This window comes from Mytilus galloprovincialis, chromosome 11, assembly GCF_965363235.1.
Source record: "Mytilus galloprovincialis chromosome 11, xbMytGall1.hap1.1, whole genome shotgun sequence".
Classification (NCBI taxonomy): domain Eukaryota; kingdom Metazoa; phylum Mollusca; class Bivalvia; order Mytilida; family Mytilidae; genus Mytilus; species Mytilus galloprovincialis.
The window spans coordinates 85,935,816-85,961,662 of NC_134848.1; the positions used below are offsets into that span (position 1 = coordinate 85,935,816).

Consider the following 25,847-nt stretch of genomic DNA (forward strand, 5'->3'; position numbering starts at 1 on the left):
ATTTTTTTTATTTAAAATAATATTCACAAAATAATACAAAAAGTGCTTGATGCACATGAAAATGTTTCTATAGCAACTAATACACATTAAAAAAAAGTTTGTAGACATTTTACATACACAAACATAAATATTTTCGCCAATCTAACAATAGAATACAAGACAGCACAATTGTTTTACTGACACATATATATTTTGTTCTTTCAAAATAGTGAAATCCTTTAAATTTAAAAATTTAAAAGAATTATGAAAAAAAAAAGTTTATATTGCATGCCTATCTATATATATATATATCGGTCAACAATGATTTGCTTACAACAAGAATAATATTAACAAAAATAAAACTGCCATTCACCATAAAAAAACACAAAACAAGAAATATATACCATTGTCACTTGATAGCTAGTTATAGAAAGAATCATATGTCTAGAATTAAATAACATACTGGGAAAAGGGAGGTAACCTCAATATAAAATAAAAAAGACGAGATAATTTTGTTGTTGATGTACATGTTTATTCTCTCTCTTTTAATATGGTCTATTGAATGCATGTATTCACTTGTTCACTAGACTCAATAGACTATTAATAGCTTTTCATTTAAACATGTCACAAATAAACCAATATAAAGATGGAGTAAACACAAGAAAGGGGAAGTAACTCTTGTGTACATTTGATCAATAGATTACAAAATACAAATGGAAAACACTAAAAAATTACAGTAAAAGATATTATGCTACTTTTTTTTTAAATATTACATGTACGAGAGAAATCATTTTGAGCTAAACATAGTTTTATTTTTTACAACATTTCACAATACAAAATGCCACCGACAAATACACAGTACACATATTTCTATTTGCATCTACAAAACTTTTCCACACAATTTGTAAAATAATCACTTATAAATTATACATGATATGTATGATCCATAACATTAACATAACTTTCAATTTAGAAATCTTTGCTATGTAACTATTATTGCAAAAATTGTGAAATTGCAATTATTGACTATCCCAAAAATTAAAAAAATGCTATTTAAAATTTTGATAGTATTATTATTTGCCACATTAATGAAATCACATTTTTTATGCCACATTAAATGAAATCTCCATAATTCAAATGCCACATTAAATGAAATCACCATTATTAATCTCATATTGAAGATCATTCATAAAAAATTGCGATAATTTCTAAATTAACAATACATTATAATATTATACATCTAATACAATTGTTTTTGTTTTTTTACTGACAATATAATGTTAGTCTAAATAAGGCAATTCTCCAGCAATTCAACATTAAAAAAAATCAAACAGTAATTATTAAAAAGATTAGACAAAAGACGTGATTTACAAAAATAATTATATTAAATTTTCAAGCACTTTCAAAATTGATAACTTTTATTTATACAATTTTACCAAAACAAGGTCTATCAAAATTTGGTTACTAGTTGGGTTTTGTATTTTTAAATGTTTTATTGGTTGCCTATTGGTTTAAAAAACACATTATCTATGGCACAACACGTTCTATAAATATACATTAGTATGGAATGTGTGGTTACAGTTGCCATGGTTACAATTATTGACATTTTTAAATCATATTTTGTTCTAATGTAAGACAATTTACAAATACAAGCACATTTGACTATGAACAGTATTCTGACATTGAGGTCTTGAGATCAGCATTTATGAATAACGTGGATTCATTTATTTTAATTGTTCAAACTTACGTTGATTTTTGACAAAATTTCTTTTTTTGTGAACACTTCATTGCTTTGACAAATTATGCTTTAAAATGTTTAATACAAGCTTATAGAACATTTATTTTTAATGAACACTTTATTTTCAGTTTACCCTTTGCCTTTATTATGTGTAGAATCAATGAAAATAAATAACCCATTTATAAGGGCTTTCCATTTTAACAAATGTGTGTTTCGTAGGAATTTAAAAAAATGGTGTTTATTCAAGAAATGGTTTTGGTTTTATTTCGAAATCCCTTCCTGTTCTCCCCTATCAACTTAAATATAAAACCCATTACTTAAGTTCTACTTTCATCCTTACAATCGAAAATTGAAAGTAAAACTTGATGAGGTATGAAAAAGAGGGGTCTAATTAAATTACTCTACATTTTATTTTCCATTAAAATAAAATTCTCTAGTTGAAGTATTCTATCTTTCCATTTCCCATTTCCATTCTCAATTTTTATCTTATTTTTCAAAATTTGGGGTGTATGTTAACATGGTTAAAAGGCATAAAAGTTTTAAAATTTAATCACAGCAACCATACGTTTTAGCCTGAGTAAAATATTGATTCTGTGTTGATGCTGGGACTAATGATATCAAATCTACCTTACGTCTGATCTGATTATAATAAAGTTCCTGTGTTTAATCGTAAAATTTTTCATGAAAGGAATCAAAGTATATTAATCAGACTGATATTTTTTCAATTCTTTAAGTGAGAAAATAACAACTGATCATGTTTATTTTACGAATTGATCGAGCGCTCTCTCGCAAAAATGAGCAACCTAAACTAAGTTTGCTATCTTATAACAATAAGAAACACCAATAATGAATCAACGTGTGTTTATATTGAAAAGGAACTGAATGTCAAAATTTTCTATTGCATCATACAACAGTGTAACCTGTGTTATCCAACACACTAGGGGACAAGAAAAAAAAAGTCAGATTTAGCAGGGTGTCAGAATTCTTGATTTTCTGCAAAGATACGAATATTTTGGGAACATGAAAACAGTGTTGGTTTAAAACAGGATGTTGGAATACTGCAGTGTTGGTAAGGCAGGTTACACTGTATTTGGCAGATTAACAAGATTGTAAAAATAAAGACTAGAAAATGTTTGTTTAGCAGATAGCATCTGTAAATATCTCCGCCATCGTGTCACAATAATATCGTGTAATCTCATTGGGTAATGTCTTCCATCCCTTATTGTACGACTCAAGTAATTCTAATAAAGAACACCTAGCTCTGGCCGATCTCCTGTAACATAAAATATATAGTGTACGAGTCAAGTAATTCTAATAAAAAAAAAACCTAGCTCTGGCCGATCTCCTGTAACATAAAATATATAGTGTACGACTCAAGTAATTCTAATATAGAACACCTAGCTCTGGCCGATCTCCTGTAACATAAAATATATAGTGTACGACTCAAGTAATTCTAGTAACGAACTCCTAGCTCTGGCCGATCTCCTGTAACATAAAATATATAGTGTACGAGTCAAGTAATTCTAATAAATATCACCTAGCTCTGGCCGATCTCCTGTAACATAAAATATATAGTGTACGAGTCAAGTAATTCTCATAAAGAACACCTAGCTCTGGCCAATCTCCTGTAACATAAAATATATAGTGTACGAGTCAAGTAATTCTAATAAAGAACACCTAGCTCTGGCCAATCTCCTGTAACATAAAATATATAGTGTGCAAGTCAAGTAATTCTAATAAAGAACACCTAGCTCTGGCCGATCTCCTGTAACATAAAATATATAGTGTGCAAGTCAAGCAATTCTAGTAACGAACACCTAGCTCTGGCCGATCTCCTGTAACATAAAATATATAGTGTACGACTCAAGTAATTCTAGTAACGAACACCTAGCTCTGGCCGATCTCCTGTAACATAAAATATATAGTGTACGACTCAAGTAATTCTAGTAACAAACACCTAGCTCTGGCTGATATTCTGTAACATAAAATATATAGTGTACGACTCAAGTAATTCTAGTAACAAACACCTAGCTCTGGCTGATCTTCTTTAACATAAAATATATAGTGTACGACTCAAGTAATTCTAGTAACAAACACCTAGCTCTGGCCGATCTCTTGTAATATAAAATATATAGTGTACGACTCAAGTAATTCTAGTAACGAACACCTAGCTCTGGCCGATCTTCTGCAATATAAAATATATAGTGTACGAGTCAAATAATTCTAGTAACAAACATCTAGCTCTGGCTGATCTTCTGCAATATAAAATATATAGTGTACGACTCAAATAATTCTAGTAACAAACACCTAGCTCTGGTCGATCTTCTGTAACATAAAATATATAGTGTACGACTCAAGTAATTCTAGTAACAAACACCTAGCTCTGGCTGATCTTCTGCAATATAAAATATATAGTGTACGACTCAAGTAATTCTAGTAACGAACACCTAGCTCTGGCCGATCTCCTGTAATATAAAATATATAGTGTACGACTCAAGTAATTCTAGTAACAAACACCTAGCTCTGGCCGATCTCCTGTAACATAAAATATATAGTGTACGACTCAAGTAATTCTAGTAACGAACACCTAGCTCTGGCCGATCTCCTGTAACATAAAATATATAGTGTACGACTCAAGTAATTCTAGTAACAAACACCTAGCTCTGGCTGATATTCTGTAACATAAAATATATAGTGTACGACTCAAGTAATTCTAGTAACAAACACCTAGCTCTGGCCGATCTTCTGCAATATAAAATATATAGTGTACGACTCAAGTAATTCCAGTAACGAACACCTAGCTCTGGCCGATCTTCTGTAATATAAAATATATAGTGTACGACTCAAGTAATTCCAGTAACGAACACCTAGCTCTTGCCAATCTCCTGTAACATAAAATATATAGTGTACGACTCCAGTAATTCTAGTAACGAACACCTAGCTCTGGCCGATCTTCTGTAACATAATATATATAGTGTACGACTCAAGTAATTCTAGTAAAGAACACCTAGCTCTGGCCGATCTTCTGTAACATAAAATATATAGTGTACGACTCAAGTAATTCTAGTAACGAACACCTAGCTCTGGCCGATCTTCTGCAATATAAAATATATAGTGTACGAGTCAAATAATTCTAGTAACGAACACCTAGCTCTGGCCGATCTTCTGCAATATAAAATATATAGTGTACGACTCAAGTAATTCTAGTAACAAACACCTAGCTCTGGCCGATCTTCTGCAATATAAAATATATAGTGTACGACTCAAGTAATTCTAGTTACAAACACCTAGCTCTGGCCGATCTTCTGCAATATAAAATATATAGTGTACGACTCAAGTAATTCTAGTAACAAACACCTAGCTCTGGCCGATCTATTGCAATATAAAATATATAGTGTACGACTCAAGTAATTCTAGTAACAAACACCTAGCTCTGGCTGATCTTCTTTAACATAAAATATATAGTGTACGACTCAAGTAATTCTAGTAACAAACACCTAGCTCTGGCCAATCTTCTGTAACATAAAATATATAGTGTACGACTCAAGTAATTCTAGTAACGAACACCTAGCTCTGGCCGATCTTCTGCAATATAAAATATATAGTGTATGACTCAAATAATTCTAGTAACAAACATCTAGCTCTGGCTGATCTTCTGCAATATAAAATATATAGTGTACGACTCAAATAATTCTAGTAACAAACACCTAGCTCTGGTCGATCTTCTGTAACATAAAATATATAGTGTACGACTCAAGTAATTCTAGTAACAAACACCTAGCTCTGGCTGATCTTCTGCAATATAAAATATATAGTGTACGACTCAAGTAATTCTAGTAACAAACACCTAGCTCTGGCCGATCTCCTGTAACATAAAATATATAGTGTACGACTCAAGTAATTCTAGTAACAAACACCTAGCTCTGGCCGATCTTCTGTAACATAAAATATATAGTGTACGACTCAAGTAATTCTAGTAACAAACACCTAGCTCTGGCCGATCTATTGCAATATAAAATATATAGTGTACGACTCAAGTAATTCTAGTAACAAACACCGAGCTCTGGCCGATCTCTTTTAATATAAAATATATAGTGTACGACTCAAGTAATTCTAGTAACAAACACCTAGCTCTGGCCGATCTTCTGTAACATAAAATATATAGTGTACGACTCAAGTAATTCTAGTAAAGAACACCTAGCTCTGGCCGATCTCCTGTAATATAAAATATTTAGTGTACGACTCAAGTAATTCTAGTAACGAACACCTAGCTCTGGCCGATCTTCTGCATTATAAAATATATAGTGTACGACTCAAGTAATTCTAGTAACGAACACCTAGCTCTGGCCAATCTCCTGTAACATAAAATATATATAGTGTACGACTCAAGTAATTCTAGTAATGAACATCTAGCTCTTGCATATCTCCTGTAACATAAAATATATAGTGTACGACTCAAGTAATTCTAGTAAAGAACACCTAGCTCTTGCGGATCTCCTGTAACATAAAATATATAGTGTACGACTCAAGTAATTCTAGTAACGAACACCTAGCTCTTGCGGATCTCCTGTAACATAAAATATATAGTGTACGACTCAAGTAATTCTAGTAACGAACACCTAGCTCTGGCCGATCTCCTGTAATATAAAATATATAGTGTACGACTCAAGTAATTCTAGTAAAGAACACCTAGCTCTGGCTGATCTTCTGTACTATAAAATATATAGTGTACGACTCAAGTAATTCTAGTAACGAACACCTAGCTCTGGCCGATCTTCTGTACTATAAAATATATAGTGTACGACTCAAGTAATTCTAGTAACGAACACCTAGCTCTTGCGGATCTCCTGTAATATAAAATATATAGTGTATGACTCAAGTAATTCTAGTAACGAACATCTAGCTCTGGCCGATCTCCTGTAAGACTCATAATGAATCATCTAATCCTTATATTGAAGTGCTTTGTGTCTATTTTATTTTTTGTTAGTTATTATTTGTGCTTTGTATTAATCTATTGAGTTAAGCAATTTCAACTGATTGTTATAGTCTGTTTCAGTCACTTTAGCTTCCTCCATCCATAACAACTTATCACCACTACATAGCCAGAATGTGGCACTAAAAGTGGCATTAAAGCATCAACAATCAATCAATCAATCAATATGTTGTGATATTACACCACTGTCCCAGGGTAGAAGCACAAACATGATTAACCTTACTACAGTAGCTTTTTTTTCTTGTTTGAAAATTTGGTGAAAATGGTGATGATGTCTTGTGGATCCATTTCCTTGTCTTAACTTTTTGAACAAAATGTAAGTTATTTTTGTAAGTTGTCAGTTCCTTCTTGTACAAAATGTAAGTTGTCGGTTCCTTGTTGAAGATGATATTGTGACTTTGTGAACCCCATAACAAATTACTAACATACAATAAACATAGATAACTGATGAATTCTTCAAAAGATATGTGTCATCTATGTAGCATGTATGTGTCATCTATGTATCATGTGTGTCATCTATGTAGCATGTATGTGTCATCTTTGTATAATGAGTGACATCTATGTATCATGTATGTCATGTATGTGTCATCTGTGTCTCATGTATGTGTCATCTATGTGTAATGAATGCATCCTCTATTTTTTAATGTATGTGTCATATGTGTACCATGTATGTCATGTATGTGTCATCTGTGTGTCATGTAAGTGTCATCTGTGTATCATGTATGTGTCATGTATTAAAACTTACCCATCTTTAATGATCTTTGTCCTCACTTTCTCCATTAATTCTGACATTTTAAATTCATCAAAAGCTTCTAATTCTTTACCTATACTTTGTACCTGGTAAAAACAGATAATTTTAGTTAACACACATCAAAAGATTCTAATTATTTGCCTAAACTTTTTACCTGGTAAAAACAGATAATTACATTTAGTTACACAGTTATTGTCCTTTGTTTAAACAGATTATGGCATTTAGTAACACAATTATTGCCCTTCGTTAAAACACATTATAAACATTTGTTGACAGGTTATTGCCCTTCATTAAAACACATTATAAACATTTGTTGACAGGTTATTGCCCTTCATTAAAACACATTATTAACATTTGTTGACAGGGTTATTGCCCTTCATTAAAACACATTATAAACATTTGTTGACAGGTTATTGCCCTTCATTAAAACACATTATACACATTTGTTGACAGGTTATTGCCCTTCATTAAAACGCATTATAAACATTTGTTGGCAGAGTTATTGCCCCTAATAAAAATAAATATATTTTGGATCACAATTATTGTCTCTTTTCAGGGGTTAAGTTGTTAAGGGGACATAACTCCTTCCCTGTAATAATGTTGTTAAGGGGACCTAACTCCTTACCTGTAATCATGTTGTTAAGGGGACATAACTCCTTTCCTGTAATAATGTTGTTGTGGAGTACGCCGGTTAGGCACAATCAAACATGATATTCATTAGTCAAGAGAGTTCCGAATGGTCGGGGATTCCCTCAGAGTTAATATAGACGGCCAAGCTGACAGACGTGTTCCCTGATCGTAGGAGCCTGGAATTCGGTGCTGTACACAGACCCGTGTAACTCTCAGCCTAAGAGTACTCAGCGACACTCTTGGGTAAGTCATATATATCTATTAGTATACTTATGTCACCACAATTGGTGTCAGAAGTTGTTTGACGAACTCACTGTTTGTTTACATTATCTGGCGGCAAATTTTTCAAATTTTGGAAAAGAAAAAACTTGTTTTCTCTTTTATTTAAAGAGATATATGATAAAAGTAAGAAGTATTATTCACTTTGTACTGTGCTTAAAACTTTTACATTATATTTAATACAATTTTTGTTGTTTTCAGTTGTCCAGTGACATTGAGACCCCCTCCCCCCTTTCCCCAGTTACTATAGTTTGATAAGGGTACATCAGATGTTCTGATGTTTGCGTTTTGATATAGTATTTATATCCTTTACCTTCCCTGTAAGGGTACATCAGATGTTCTGATGTCTGCGTATTGACAGATTCTATTTCCTTGACCCCCCCCCCCCCCCTTTTTTTTTTGTTTATTTGTTGTTTTGATTTTTTTTTTTGATTTTTTTTTGTCGTGATATTATTTTGAATATTACGCCACATTTTGATTCGTAGTACGTATTTCAGCATTTTGAGATAGCGTATATCATTTTTGCGCGTTGACTTATTTTGATCGTTACGTGACACTATTTGATCTCGTGTACGTTTTGATTTTTAGATTTTGAGACATCGCATATTTTTTGGACCGTGAATTTTTGCGTATATTTGTTTTCTGCACAATAGAATACTACAAAATGTCACAGCCAATTAATATCAACACTGCTACAGTTGAAGAACTCAAAAGTATTAAGAGTATTGGCACAAAGAGAGCTGCGATCATTACAGCTGCTAGAGAGGAGAGAGGACAACTTACCATAGAAGATTTGAAATTACTTGAAGGTATTCCTAACACCATATGGGACCCTTTGGTTGACGAAGGAGCAATTGTTGTGGAACCACTGGAACGTACCAAAAAAGACATAGATCCAAAGCAAAGAGTTCGTGAATTAGAGGAGCAAATGAGTGGCATGAATGCCGTAATCAAACAACGAATGCAAGAAAAGCAAGTAGCACTACAAGAAATGCAACATCAAATGCAAACTATGCAAGATGATTTTGAAAAAAGATTTATTGACCAAAATGCAAAGTTTCAGAAATGCATTGAGCAAATGGAACATGACCATAAAGAAAATACAGACGCGCTGTCAGTAGAGTTTGAGAAAAGAGAAAATGAAATGCGTGAAGAAATCAGGATTAGAGACAACAAAATGAAACAAGCAGATGAAATGAGACTCACCACTGAGAGAATTGAGAAGCTATTTCCGTCCGGAATTTACAGTAAACAAGAGGACAGGAAACCATTAATAACTGCATTGAAGTCAAGCCCTGGATATACTCCAAAAGGTAATTTACAAGACAGGAGTGAAAAGAGAGTTGAAGGACCGTCTGCTCCAAAGTTGGCAACTTATGATGGAAAAACAGATTGGCGACCTTATTTCCTACAGTTTAGTCACATTGCCAACAGATATAAATGGACACCACAACACAGACTTGATAAATTGATAGAATGTCTGAGGGACAAGGCACTGAAATTCTACAGCGTGAAAGCCAAAGGAGTACAGGAAGATTATGACAAACTCTGCAACAAGTTGAATGAACGTTTTGGAAGACGGGATCTACCACATATCATCAGGAGACAGTTGCAGGACTTGAAACAGGACCAAGATGAGACACTTGAGGAATACACAGAAAGAGCACAAGAAATGGCAACAGATGGGTATCCTGATACACCAGAGGCGTTTGTAGAAATTGTAGCCATAGATGCATTCCTAAAAGGATGTCTAGACAAAAAGGCAGCCCTCACAGCAATGGACAAGAATCCCACTACACTAGATGAGTCAATGCAGTATGTGAAAAGTGCCATAACTAACCAAAGAATTATCCTTGGAGCTAAAAGAGTCGAGATGAAAAGGGTTACATTTGATGACGAAAAAGAAGAAATTCCAGCAAAATCAGACCTTTGCATAAGAAATGTGAAATTTGCTGATCGGGAGAATAACCCATCCATTGTCAATTTGGACCAAAGACTGAAAAAGACAGAAGAAGGGTTAGAAGAGACCAGAACAATGGTTAAAGATATATGGAAACTGCTGACCAGCAACAGATCAAAGTCACCACCTCGACAGTTCCCAAATTCACCTGTGAACAACATGGGAGGCGGCAACAGAGACACAAACTGTTTTAGCTGTGGTAAACCAGGACATTTTGCAAGAGATTGTAGAAGTAGAAGTAGAAGCAACTCACCTGGTGGGAATCGGTCACGGTCACCATCACCAAGCAGACAGTTAAACTGGAACCGACTGAAGATGTAGGCCGATCTTCAGTTCACCAATCAAATACTGGCCAACCACCTCCTGTGACGATCAGAGAAATATACATGTATAAAGGAAAGGCGCAGATTGAAGCAAAGACTATGTATATTCCAGTACTTGTAAATGGTGTAAAGAGTCATGGAGTAATTGATAGTGGTGCTCAAGTTTCAATACTTAATACAGAGCTATTTAGAAAACTACAAACCAAGCCAAAGCTATCGGATACTGTTGTTGTTAAAGGTATCAGTACAGCAGGAACAATTCAAGCAGAAGTTGCAGAAAAGGTCGCTCTACAAATAGGTAGATCAAAGATAGAATGTAACATGCTAGTAGCAGATATAGAAGATGAGATAATTCTTGGTTTGGATTTCTTAGAAACTAACAGAGTTATTGTTGACCATGGACAATATACAATAACATTGAATAAAGAAATAATATCGGGGACAGAGACGTCCAGTACTGAAATAGGTGACGTTAAAGTGTATAGAGCAGTAGTAGCGGAAACGACTGTTTTACCACCATACAGTTCACAATTCATCCAAGTGAAACTTGACAGCAAACCAGAAGGCGATATTGTTATACAGCCATCACCAAATCTTGGAAAAGTATTATCACCAAACTCCTTGTGTAAACCGGAGGCAGACATGTATCTCTTAGTTAGAAATCCAACAGACAAAGAGGCAACTCTAAAGAAAAAACAGTTATTTGGATCAGGAATTGAAGTACAGATGCTATTTGGTGAAGAAAGATGTGGAAAATATTCAGCAAAGATCAGAAAGGTGAATACGACACACACGGAAAGCAAACAACTACCAGACCATTTAACTGACCTGTACAAACGGTCCATACGGAAACTTAACGAATGTGAAGCAGTTAGAGTTAGAAATTTGTTGTTGGAATATCAAGATGTTTTTTCCAAAGATGACTTTGATATAGGTTTGTTTAATGGAGATGTGAAGCACAGAATAGACACAGGAGATGCAAAACCAATTAGACAAAAGCTTCGTAGAACACCACTCCATTTTGAAAAAGAGGAAGAAGAGCATCTTAAACATATGTTGGAGAAGAATGTTATACAGGTATCAAACTCTGAGTGGGCAGCTACTCCGGTATTAGTAAGAAAGAAGGATGGTAGCTTGAGGTACTGTGTTGATTATCGTTCTTTAAATAAAGTAACTATAAAAGACGCATTTCCGATTCCAAACATCGAATCTTGCTTAGATACACTTGGTGGAAATGTATTTATGTCATCGCTGGACATGGCCGCAGGGTATTGGCAGTTGCAGGTTGACGAAAGGGATAGACACAAGACGGCCTTTATTACAAAGTATGGTCAGTTTGAACATGTAAAATTAGCCTTTGGTCTGTGTAATAGTCCTGCTACTTTCAGTAGAGTGATACAGCTTGTCTTGCAAGGACTGGCATGGAAAGAGTGTTTGGCTTATCTTGATGATGTTCTAGTTTTAGGCGACAGTTTTTCAAATCATTTGGAAAACTTAAAACAGGTACTGGACAGATTCAGGAAATATAACTTGAAGTTAAAGCCAAAAAAGTGTAATTTATTCCAGCAAGAGGTTAAATTCTTGGGAAAGATTGTCAGTGCTGAAGGAGTAAAAGTCAATCCAGAAAATGTTGAAGTCGTTAAAAATTGGCCAATCCCAAAGAATAAAAAAAATGTAGAGTCCTATTTAGGTTTTATGAATTATCATCGGGATCACATACCTAGATATTCAAGTATAGCACTACCCCTCCATGAGATTGTAAGACTGAAAGAACCTTTTATTTGGCAAGAAAGGCACCAACGAGCATTTGACACATTGAAGAAATGTTTAATTGACGCTGTTATATTACACTACCCTAGCTCACATGGTACATACATATTGGATACAGACGCTTCTGATGATACAATAGGTGCTGAACTTAGTCAAGTGCAATATGGAGAAGAGAAAACTCTTAGTTTTGCAAGCAAGGTACTAGCACCTGCTCAACGTAAATACTGTACAACGAGAAAAGAACTTCTTGCTATTATTGCATTTACCCGACAGTACAGACATTATCTTCTTGGTAAACCCTTTATTGTTAGGACGGACCACAATAGCCTTATTTGGCTATTGAACTTCAAAAACATAGAGGGACAACTAGCACGTTGGATTGAGGAACTTGCACAGTATCAAATGGTTATACAACATCGAGCTGGTAAACAACACACGAACGCCGATGGACTATCAAGAATATCTGATACACTACCAGCCTGTTCCGAATATCAACCCATCATTGAATTGAATCAGCTTCCTTGCGGCGGATGTGATTTTTGCACAAGGGCCAGGAATCAATGGAAAGTGTTTGAAGAAGAAGTTGACTATGCGCAGACTATAGCAGTCCGACGTATATCGCCCGAAGATGGAGGATGTAATTGGATAGAGAGTCATACTTCAAAAGAAATCAGTGAGGAACAGAAAAGGGATAAAGATTTAAAATGCCTCATTGAATGGTTTGAAAGAAATCATGAACCTACCATCTTAGAACTTCAATTAAGCAGTCCAGCAGTTAGACATTTTTGGACCTGCCGCACCCAATTGAGAATTGTAAACGAGGTGCTTTATTATGAATGGGAAGACCCTGTTGAACCAAGGATGCTGTTGATGGTTCCAAAAAATATGAGAAGGCAGGTATTAGAGTTGTGCCATAATTTGCCGTTGTCGGGTCATATGGGACAGACTAAAACATTAATGAAGCTTAAACAGTACGCTCTTTGGCATGGAATGTCAACTGATTCCAAGATGTATGTAAAATCCTGTGGCATATGCAACAAAAACAAGAGAGCAAGAGAACATTCTAGGGCAAAGCTAGGCCAATATCACTCGGGAATACCATTAGAAAGAGTACACATGGATATACTTGGTCCTTTACCACTGACAGAACAAAAGAACAAGTATATATTAATGGTAATTGATCAATTTACCAAGTGGATTGAGTGTTATCCCTTGCCAAATCAAACTGCAGATACTGTTGCGAGAGCCCTGGTTGATGGATTTATCTCTAAGTTTGGATGTCCGTTGGAATTACATACTGACCAAGGGAAAAATATGGATGGCGTTATGATCAGAAAGCTATGTGATCTACTGCAAATAAAAAAGACCAGGACAACACCTTACCACCCTTCCTCTAACGGACAAATCGAAAGGTACAATAGCATAATTTTACAGGCTATCAGATGCTTTATTAAGAAACAGCAGAATAAATGGGACAAATATTTGCAACTGCTTGCAGGGGCAATCAGAGCAACACCGAGCAGACAGACAGGTTTTTCGGCAAACTTTTTAATGTTTGGTAGAGATGTTAATCAACCTATTGATTTATCTTTTGGACTTTTGGCTGTAAACCAACGTGAAAAAGAGACTGTAGAATACATACAAGATCTCATTATTATGCTGAATTTGATACATGATATTGCTAGGGATAATCTTAAATCAGCACAGCAACGACAAAAGAGAGATTATGATCTAAGGGCAAGATTTAAAACCTACTACAAAGGGGATGCTGTTTACAAACGTGATTCAGTTACTAAAATCGGACAATCCAAAAAACTGAAATCTCCATGGAAAGGACCCTATATAGTAACTAAAGTGATAAATCCTGTTTTGTTTCAAATAAGCGACAGAAAGAAAGACTGGATCGTACACCATGATCGATTAAAAATATGTACGGACGGTGAACTTCCGGTGTGGCTACAACGGAAAAGATCTGACCTATGTAAACAGGTTCAGGAAACAGATGCAACAACCCCAGAAAATAAAGAGACAGATATGAATCTGGAGCCATTATTTGATGAGTCGAGTCTTATTACATCGGAAATTCCGATGTACCGTGACGCGTCAGTAGAAACATCGGATGTTCCGATGTACCGTGATACTGCAGTTGAAACATCGGATGTTCCGATGTACCGTGACGACACTGCAGCGAATGACGCTTATCGATTAAAAGACTCACTTTATCTCCAAAACATGTCGGAGATAGCCACAGAATCGTTGTTAACAGTTTGAATGATATTGATATTGTTCCGGAGATGGATGATACAGTTATCTACGATTTTGACAACGATGACAGGGATGTTAATATACAAGAATGTTCAACAGAAGGGTCGAGAACAAAGCGGAAAGTGAAGAAGCCCGCTTATTTGTGCGACTATGTTGAATAATTTAGACAAGATATTGTTTTATTTGTATATATGTATAGTGATGTTTTGTGTTTTGTAATTATACTGTGTTGTTCAATAAATATTGCAGTATACGTATCCGTCATGTATATTTTGTCACGTTTACTTGTATTGTTTTTGTGCGTCCTATCTGTCCTATATGTCTGGTATTGTAAACGGTTTGATTTGATTTTGTTTTCCTGACCAACTATTTAGTTGTTTCTTGTGTGTGTTTGTTTGCGTTTCTATATTTAAGTATAGATTCAATATATAATATATATGCATATTTATCTTTATTTATATAGTCTATTATAGATGATGGACGATTTTGAACCAGACTATGAACCAATAGAGGGTGAAATTCCGGAACCTCGTTCGACAATTAGAGGCAGTTCTAAACGTAAGAGTAAAGTGCAATCTTGTCCAATTTGCCAAGGCAGATTTACTAATGTTAGGAGACATGTTATTTGTTCCCATCTCCCTTGGTATACCTCGCCCCTCACAGCATGTTGGACTTGTAAACTACAGTTGGCACAAGAAAAGTTGGTACAGGTTCATATGGTAAACATACACAACAGCCAGGAGGAACAACATAAATTTGATACTTTACAGCATGGGAAAAGATGGACATACTTAATGAACGGTTTATTGGATGATATTGCTAAACGTATACCAGTTAAATTTGAAGGTTTGATCAAATTTGTTCAAAAGCATTCAGATTTTTCAATTTGTTCCGGTGGGGTACATCATTGGTCAGATATGCCATTATTAAAGCTGTTTAATGAGGTAAACATTTACAAGCCGTCCCATCTTTTACATTCAGCCTACCCACCTACAGATCCCCATTCGTTACTTCATTGGAAAATTCTGGCACTTCTGATAGCCCATACAGAATCGGGAGAAAATTTAGTCACTTTCGAAAGAGAACTAGAACTGCATCCTACTCAAAGAACAAAACATTTAGTCTCACTTGTTGATAGCCATTTTCATCTGGATTTATATTTAAAAGAGACCAGACATTCTGGTCTACCGTCATTAACATGGGATGAAACAGACAGACACGTGGAAATTCAGTTCTTAATTTCAAACTACTGCTTTCCGCGTAATTGGCCATCCAGCAAAGACCGACACCAGCTCAGAAAAGATAAAAGATTGATGTTCACGTTTGGTATACACCCAAGGATGGTAGCAAGGGAAACAAGACGACAGATGGAGAGTTGGTTGTCGGACCTGGAAGTGTTGGTCGAGGCAAAGAATGTATGTGCAATTGGGGAATGTGGGTTAGACGCTCAACAGGCTTCGGAGCGGGATATTAGCAGGCAAATGGAAGTTCTGGATAGCCAGCTACAGTTGGCTAAGGCAAAACAGCTGCCAGTAGTCATCCACTGTAGGGGATTGTCTGGAGAAGATAGTACAGACGACAGATGTTTAGATGTTATGAGGAAAGTGTTGGAAAAGGACCATCGTATACATAGACATTGTTTCGGGGGTAACATTGGTATGTATAGGAAATGGAAAAGTTACTTTCCGAATTGTAAATTTGGGATTTCCCCTTTTTTGTTGATGGAAGAGAAATATCCTGATATAAGATCGACAGTATGTAACATGGATATCAACGATATTATTATTGAGACAGATGCGCCTTACCTTAGTAACAAAGGAGGAAGAACAGGATGTCCATCTATGACTTATGACATAGCTCAAAAATTGGCAAATCTATTCAATGTATCTCTCATGGAGGTAGCCTGTGTTACAACTTCAAACGTTCTGAAGTTGTATAACATAAAGCATTAGTTCATGGATTTATGTGATTTTAAAACTGTACAAAGCTTTGTTTAGTAGTTATGCCTTTAACTTTTATGTGTGCTTTATGTGTGGGATAAAAACATTTGTCACGTGTGCGTACCTGTATATATGTTTGTTTATTCATGTTTTATCGGCTTTAGTTAATCTAAGACTTTTGATGTGAGATAATATCTGTCTTGGATTTGCAGACGAACTTAATTCTAAAAACTTGAACGGTAACGAAATCCTATCAAATAGAAGGGAGAGGAATGTGGAGTACGCCGGTTAGGCACAATCAAACATGATATTCATTAGTCAAGAGAGTTCCGAATGGTCGGGGATTCCCTCAGAGTTAATATAGACGGCCAAGCTGACAGACGTGTTCCCTGATCGTAGGAGCCTGGAATTCGGTGCTGTACACAGACCCGTGTAACTCTCAGCCTAAGAGTACTCAGCGACACTCTTGGGTAAGTCATATATATCTATTAGTATACTTATGTCACCACATTGTTAAGGGGACATAACTCCTTACCTGTAATAATGTTGTTAAGGGGACATTACTCCTTTCCTGTAATAATGTTGTTAAGGGGACATAACTCCTTACCTGTAATAATGTTGTTAAGGGGACATTACTCCTTTCCTGTAATAATGTTGTTAAGGGGACATAACTCCTTACCTGTAATAATGTTGTTAAGGGGACAGTACTCCTTACCTATACTACGTATTCAAAGGGACACAACTCCTTTCCTGTAATCATGTTGTTAAGGGGACATAACTCCTTACCTGTAATTATTTTGTTAAGGGGACATAACTCCTTACCTGTAATAATGTTGTTAAGGGGACATAACTCCTTTCCTGTAATAATATTGTTAAGGGGATATAACTCCTTACCTGTAATAATGTTGTTAAGGGGACATAATTCCTTACCAGAAATAACGTTGTTAAGGGGACATAACTCCTTACCTGTAATAATAAACACTCGTAATCATCGTCGGAAGAATTATCATCATTAAATATGGTATAGATACAATCATATATAGGTCCACTAAGTACGTTAAATGGTTCTCCTTTAGCTGTTCTCATGTTACCAAATACTTGGCATAAAAATGTCACAAAACCCAAAAATTTCCCTGGGCTCTTTGTTCTTAAACTGTCTTTATCTAAAATATATCATCAAAACATATTAGTTAAACTCTTAAGTATTGTATCAATAAACTCACTTATTTCGAGTTCACGATCTATAGTCATGATAGTAAAATATCCCAAATTCTATAAAAACATTACAATATTGCAGTAGAGCGTGAAATTTCTGTGGGTTCTTGTTTGTCAAACAGAAAATTCTTAATTAGTTTTCTATGTTGTCTTTTGCAGACTGTTGTTTGCGTTTTGTTTGTTTTTCTGTTTTTGCTATGGCATTTTAAGTTTGTCTTCAATTTCTAAGTTTGAATGTTCCTTTGATGTCTTTTGCTCCTCTTCTAATTCAAAAAGACAGTGCAATTCAGACAGAAGGGGATTTGGGTAAAACAGTTCTTCTGAATATTACCATTTACAAATTGAATGCTTCTTTTTGTAAATTCATTGGGGTGTGAAAGGGTTGACCGAAGTACATTTTGTAGACAGGCTTCATTCTAAAAATGTGCGCATGGTCAACGCTTTTACTTACCTATGAAGTAACAAAAAGAAGCATTCAATTGAGCTATGATCATAAAAACACGAATTTTATATTTTTTTTAAAGTTTTAATTCACATATGCACTTTATTGTGGGACCACTTGTTATCATGAATGATAAGTTTTATTGAGTGATGCAATTGCTTAAGGAATAACATGTGATGTGCAGTTAGCCAATCAGAATAAAGTATTATAATTAAACATACATCTAATGTAATTATTAACAAATACTTACCTTTATAATCTAATTGTACCAAAGACAACATAATGTTTCTAAATTTAGATCCTTCAACTTCCATATTAGCCAGTCTATCACACAGACACGCCCCCGTTTTACCAAACTCCCGATCCTTCATACATCGGTTATATATTATATTAGCTAGTTCCTTCAGGTCTGATGATGTCTTCACAGTGTCTGCCAATGTTTGTATCTATAATTATATGTAATTCATTATCCAAATAAGATGTGGCATGATATATATGATCTGGCTAAATAGACAAGATTATCCGCCAAAGACCAAACAAGTCAGACATGGATGTGTGACTATAAACTTGAGAATGGAAATGGGGAATGTGTCAAAGAGACAACAACCTGACCATAGAGCAGAAGGTCACCAACAGGTCTTCAATATAGTACATATGTAATCAGAGAATGTTAAGTTCAGGGATTAAACTTAACTGTTTTCCTCCTGGGGCCAGCTGGACCCCTAAAATATTTTTTTCAGGGGCCCACTTTAATTTTTAGGAGCCCAACCAATTTTTTTACTAAAAAAATAAAACTGAAGTGTACTGTTTATATATTTATAAAATTATTATGTAATCCTACTTGTAGGTTTTGAGTCTTGTAAAAGTTTTGTGTGGTACCTTTATAATATTTGAATTATTGCCACCAGAAATATATCATAAGATTTGACAACATTTATTTTAGTTCATTTCCTACCAAAATTGTCTCCTTTCAATTTCAACTTCCTGATGACCTTTAGACAATATGGCTGTTTCTATGAATCATTAAAATGCTGTTTCATATCCTAGCCATCCTCTAATAGTGTTGATCAAAAATATTATCCAATAATTTTGCATTGAAGATTGGATATCAAACTTAATTACACCTTATGTAAGAATCCTGGGTTTTGATTGGTTGATAGCCAGTGTATTTTTCACCAATTCACTGTTATCAAACGAATATCGTTCATTTTTTAACTCCGCCGTGGTATTTGCCAGAAGGATTTGCCTTTTTTACCATCCCTGCCGTGGTATTTGCCAAAAAATACTCTATCCGACTGGACGCTTGTAACGTCACGATCATCAATGCGTTTTAGAACATTAACATTCGGTGTAATTAAACAGATATATCATGTTCTTGAGGGGTATTTGCGAAAAATACAAGTCTTGAGAATGAATTTCCCTCGCCTTACGGCTCGTGAAATTTAACATTCTCTCGACTGGTATTTTTCGCAAATACCCCTCAAGAACATGATATATCTGTTTAAAATATTGGGATATTTATCTATATGGAGGGTAGAAATGGGATTCACTACAAAATATTTTACAGTTGCCAGCTAGGTGATCAGGATGATTAAATATATTCCCCAAGCCGAAAATCTGGTCTTTTTGGGCGACTGGGCAATGGTTAAGTTTAGTCTCTGTAAGTATCTAGGAAAATATGTTTATATGTAATATATTAATTCTCAAAAAAATATTTTAGGAAAATTACCAGATGGGAAATAATATTCAATACATACTTGGTTGAAGACGAAGAACATTTTTTATTTAAATGTACCCTTTATAATAAGGAAAGAACAAGAATGTGTCCAAAGTACACAGATGCCCCACTCGCACTATCATTTTCCATGTTTTATGGTCTTTGAAATTGGGTAAATATCTAATTTGGAATTAACATTAGAAAGATTATACTATAGGGAACATGTGTACTAAGTTTCAAGTTGATTGGACTTCAATTTCATCAAAAACCACCTTGACCAAAAACTTTAACCTGAAGCGGGACGAATGAACGAACGGAGCCACAGACCAGAAAACATAATGCCCCTCTACTATAGTAGGTGGGGCATAAAAACCTTTCTGGATGAACTCTTTACAAAATACCCATATTTATCCCAAATATCCAATAGTAATCTGCTTATTTGGTTTATGTCAAATGATAGCCTTCATTTTAACTCTAAATTATGTGAATTGCTATCCTCATTTTACACATTGAGAAACTAAATATTTGCTTAACTGAAACTTATAAAACTTATTTATAGTCTTCACCAATTCATTGTCACATTATACTTGAATTGTTCTTTTCTGGGCAGTAAGAGATATCCTTCGTTCCATATACATGTATGTAGGCAACTGACTCTCCTCATAAAAAAAACTAGAGGCTCTAAAGAGCCTGTATCGCTCACCTGATTCTACTTGGGTTTTTGAAATCATATAAAAAAATATAAAATTTGGCTAAAAGTGACAACACAACCTCATTTATAAGGAAAGGAAAATGTTTAATTTCATTCATAAGTCCCCCACTGGTGGCCATCTTGGATGACGGATCGGCTACAAAGTAACAACACTTGGTCAGCACCTCATAAGGAACATTCATGCCATGTTTGATTTCATTCCATTCAGTGGTTCTCTAAAAGAAGTCATTTGTATGCATTTCCCATAGGGTCCTATGTTAAACTAAGTCCCACGCTGGCAGCCATATTGGATGATGGATCAGCTACAAAGTAACAACACTTGGTCAGCACCACATAAGGAACATTCATGCCATGTTTGGTTTCATTCCATTCAGTGGTTCACTAGAAGAAGTGATTTGTATGCATTTCCAATAGGGTCCTATGTTAAACTAAGTCCTCCGCTGGCGGCCTTCTTGGATAATGGATCAGCTACAAAGTAACAACACTTGGTCAGCACTCCATAAGGAACATTCATGCTATGTTTGGTTTTATTCCATTTAGTGGTTCTCTAGAAGAAGTCATTTGTATGCATTTCCCATAGGGTCCTATGTTAAACTAAGTCCCCCGCTGGCGGCCATCTTGGATGATGGATCAGCTACAAAGTAACAACACTTGGTCAGCATCCCATAAGGAACATTCATGCTATGTTTGGTTTTATTCCATTCAGTGGTTCTCTAAAAGAAGTCATTTGTATGCATTTTCCATAGGGTCCTATGTTAAACTAAGTCCCCGGCTGGCATCCATCTTGGATGATGGATCAGCAACAAAGTAACAACACTTGGTCAGCACCTCATAAGGAACATTCATGCCATGTTTGGTTTCATTCCATTTAGTGGTTCTCTAAAAGAAGTCATTTGTATGCATTTCCCATAGGGTCCTATGTTAAACTAAGTCCCCCGCTGGCGGCCATCTTGGATGATGGATCGGCTACAAAGTAACAACACTTGGTCAGCACCCCATAAGGATAATTCATGCTATGTTTGGTTTTATTCCATTCAGTGGTTCTCTAAAAGAAGTCATTTGTATGCATTTCCCATAGGGTCCTATGTTAAACTAAGTCCCCGGCTGGCGGCTATCTTGGATGATGGATCGGCAACAAAGTAACAACACTTGGTCAGCACCTCATAAGGAACATTCATGCCATGTTTGGTTTCATTCCATTCAATGGTTCTCTAAAAGAAGTCATTTGTATGCATTTCCCATAGCGTCCTATGTTAAACTAAGTCCCCCGCTGGCGGCCATCTTGGATGATGGATCGGCTACAAAGTAACAACACTTGGTCAGCACCTCATAAGGAACATTCATGCCATGTTTGGTTCCATTCCATTCAATGGTTCTCTAGAAGAAGTTCAAAATGTAAATTGTTAACGACGACGACGGACGACGGACGCCAAGTGGTGAGAAAAGCTCACTTGGCCCTTCGGGCCAGGTGAGCTAATAAAAATACATTTGTATCTGTATTTTTATCTGTATTTTATTTTTTCATTTACATGTTGTACTGTTAAATCAATCATCCTTAATCAGAATGATAGTTGTATGTGTGAGTGTATGCGAGTGGGAGAGAAAGGCTTTTTATTTTTACTTTATGTGATTACATGCTTGTTATGAGCCCTATGATTAGGAAATAAAATATCTTTATCTTATCTTTATCTTTATCTTATCTATTTGTCAGCATGGTCAGAAGCTACTTTCATATACCGGGTATTCATCAAATCCCATGAAGGTTTGACATGATGTTGTATGATGTTGTTAGAGGGAGGGTTGGGATCCCGCTACAGTGATATTGTCCGCTTTTTTCAAAACTACCTCTACCCTTTTTTATTGGGAAAATGTGCGTCATTTTCATCAAATTGGGAAATTTAAAATAAACCATGAATTTGGCTGAAACTTCAATTTACAGACCCCATTTTCAAGAGTCAAACCCTGCTTTAAAATAAGACCCCATTTTGTCAGTGATGATACATAAATAGACCCCAAATGTGCACATATAGTCATTTTAGACAAGAAAATTGTTTAAATGAGTGTTTTTCAGTTTGAATTCATGCACAATTACTACTGAGACTGCACTGTTTGGGGAAAAAGTTGTCTTTTTGGGAATAATTTTAAGCCATTTTTTTTCAAATTGGGATTCTTCTCCAGGGGAAAAAGCCTGTATTCTCCACTAATTTAAGGCAAACACTATCACTGCGCTAACATGTTTAACCCTACCACATTGTTTATGTATGTAAATTGTGTTTTAACATGTGCTTGTCCCAAGTCAGGAGCCTGTAATTCAGTGGTTGTCGTTTGTTTATGTGTTACATATCTGTTTTTTGTTTGTTCATTTTTTTTATATAAATAAGGGCGTTAGTTTTCTTTATATTGTCATTTCGGGGCCTATTATAGCTGACAATGCGGTATGGGCTTTGCTCATTGTTAAAGGCTGTACGGTGACCTATAGTTGTTAATTTCTGTGTCATTTTTGTCTCATGTGGAGAGTTGTCTCATTAGCAATTATACCACATCTTCATTTTTTATTTTTACCACAGACTCCATCATGTAGTGAAAACAAGTTTGGTGGCAGGCTTGACAAAAATGATGAACATCAATAAAAGAGATTATAATAATTATGTTACCTTGGCAACATCTTCTTCATCAGGTTCTAATGTTAAAGTTTCAATGAGTTGTTCAAGGTCGTTCAGACAACTAGCACTCTGATCTTCTTCCGTATTATTGACCTGAAATAAAAACATGTATATTGATCAAAATGCGAATTCAACTGACCGATTCTTTCTACAAATTAATTAACTTTGAGGATCATGTTAACCCATTGGATAGCCAGATTACCTGTAACAACACATTGTTGATTTCATTTGGGTTGCAGATTTTCATAAAAAAAATGTTTTTGTTACTTCTACAAATTTTAGTAATCAAATAAGATTAGAACTTTCATAAATGATTATTATGATCATTTTGAAAATTGTTTCTTAAACATGTTAAATATATTTGTTAAATGCTTAGCCTTGAAACCAATAAGTGATGAGATTAAAGTCATTGAAAGGACCAAATTCAGTATCAAGAAATTTTAACGGCAGGCCAAAAAACTCCAACATTAATCCATTATATTAGGACAATAAAAAATCAATAAGTCTGCTAAGGTCTAGCTGTTAAAAGCTCCATCGTGATAAATGAACATAGTCTTGATAATGATAGTATCTTTATAAACACCACACCCAAGCTGAGTTCAAGCGGATACAACCATATATTAGGTAGTGTTGTATTATTATATTTTTTGTTATATATGTTATAACCTCAATGTAATAAATACTTCTTTTTTTAAAGTATGGACGATACATTCCATGGATCATAATGTGGTTGTTTGGCCGACATATCATATGGACCTTATGGAAGACAATAACAATCCAAACCAAGGAGTAAACAAAGACTCATAAAACCAAAAGACATTTACATCAACAGATACAAATAATAAATAAGAAACAACACGTACTCCACATAAAACCGCGAGTGAAATCAGGTGCTCTGGAAGGGTAAGCATTTCCTGCACCATATACAGCACCCGGCGTGTTATTTCTTTGTTCAGTTCAGTAATGATGGAAGGTTATTATGACTGAGAAAAAATATCAGATATGATTTCTGACACACTTTTGTCATAATGGCCATGCAATCAGCTCATGATGGCGACCGTAAAATTTCTTGAGTGATGACCTTAATTTGATTGATTCATAGCCCTGTCTTAGCAACTTTTGAGAAAGCAGTATTCCTCGTTCAACAAAATCAATGTACTTTGAGCTAGCTCTAGGGTAACGTATCAATTGAGACACATATACTCCATATGCTGGTGCCGCTGGGATGTTGCTACACAGAAATGGAAAGTTGACTATAAGAAAATTAAAATTATCGCGTTTGTCATAAATTTTGGTAATCAACCTACATTCAGTAGTCATTTCGAGAAAAAGGTCTTGAAGCAGATTTATCTGTGTTGGTAGTATCTTTAATTTCAAGTTCACTTGGATATATTAAATGTAAGTGATCACTGAATCTATTATCATTTATAAGAGACAGTACATCATCAATATACCGAAAGGTGAAATTAAAAGACTGGGCTAATTTCTTTTCTCCTTTCTGTACAAGCCCTTAGATAAATTCGGCTTCATAGGAATACAAAAATAAATCTGCAAGTATAGGACCGCAATTGTTACCCATTGGGATTCCAATAGTACATGTTGGAAGAGCAAACCTCCAAATTCAACAAATATGTTGTCAATTAAAATGTCCAACATGGCAGTGATATCCTCTTCAGAGTATTTTTGCTGGACTCTGTCTGATTTTTTGTCTTATTTTTCACAAAGTAAGCTGAATTCCTGCCCAAAACTAGATATTTAAAAGGTCTAGTGCCCTAGAAATGTGGCTGTTGCGGTTGAAAGCACTCGTTTGGATACATACTTCTTTATTGGAGTCCTTTAGATTGCTGGGATTATCCAGGGAAAGACTAAGTGATTTTGTATGTAGAAACTAGTCCAAATAAGTATGACGTCTGGCAAGGCTATTTTATTTTTTTTCTGGGACGCCTTCCTACATGTACAACAGTCGTAGGAAGGTGTCCTAGAAAAAAATGTTGTAGGATTAGGCATCCCAGAAAAAAATTAAAATAGCCTTGCCAGACGTCATCATTTTTTGGACTATGTAGAAACCTGCTCTATGCTTCCTGTAGTGTAGTGTCACTTTTTGTTGAGCATACATACCACTGTATCGTCTAGGATTTGACTTTACAATCCTTGGTCTCGTACCTCAAAACTAAGGAAAGTTTACAGATTGTACTTTAAAACAAATGTTACCAAAACGAATGGGATAAGAAACTGAAAGTGAATAGAGGTAACAGGATAATTTTTAGTTTTAGATGCAGCCTATTTTTACATTTGATGTAGATTTGAGCGCTGCGTCACCCCCTCCTCCTGGTTTTGATAAAGTCTGTGTAGCCAGAAGTCCCCTGCCTCTTCCACGTCCCCGACCGGTACTTGTCATCATATATAGAATATAGTCTATAGAATTTTAAAATATTTTTCAAAACATCAACATGTGTACAAACTAAATTTC

General features: G+C 35.1%; 1 protein-coding gene across 1 annotated transcript; it reads right to left on the reverse strand.

The window, feature by feature from the left end:
- On the reverse strand, positions 1 to 25,847 carry LOC143052962 (CBP80/20-dependent translation initiation factor-like). Its single transcript, XM_076226138.1, has 6 exons — positions 25,668 to 25,847; positions 23,369 to 23,470; positions 18,536 to 18,731; positions 17,595 to 17,791; positions 7,456 to 7,547; positions 1 to 2,990 (listed from the first exon to the last, which is right to left on the reverse strand). Exons 1-6 carry the CDS (start codon positions 25,776 to 25,778, stop codon positions 2,855 to 2,857), a joined length of 834 nt encoding a protein of 277 aa, XP_076082253.1. The 5' UTR covers positions 25,779 to 25,847; the 3' UTR covers positions 1 to 2,854.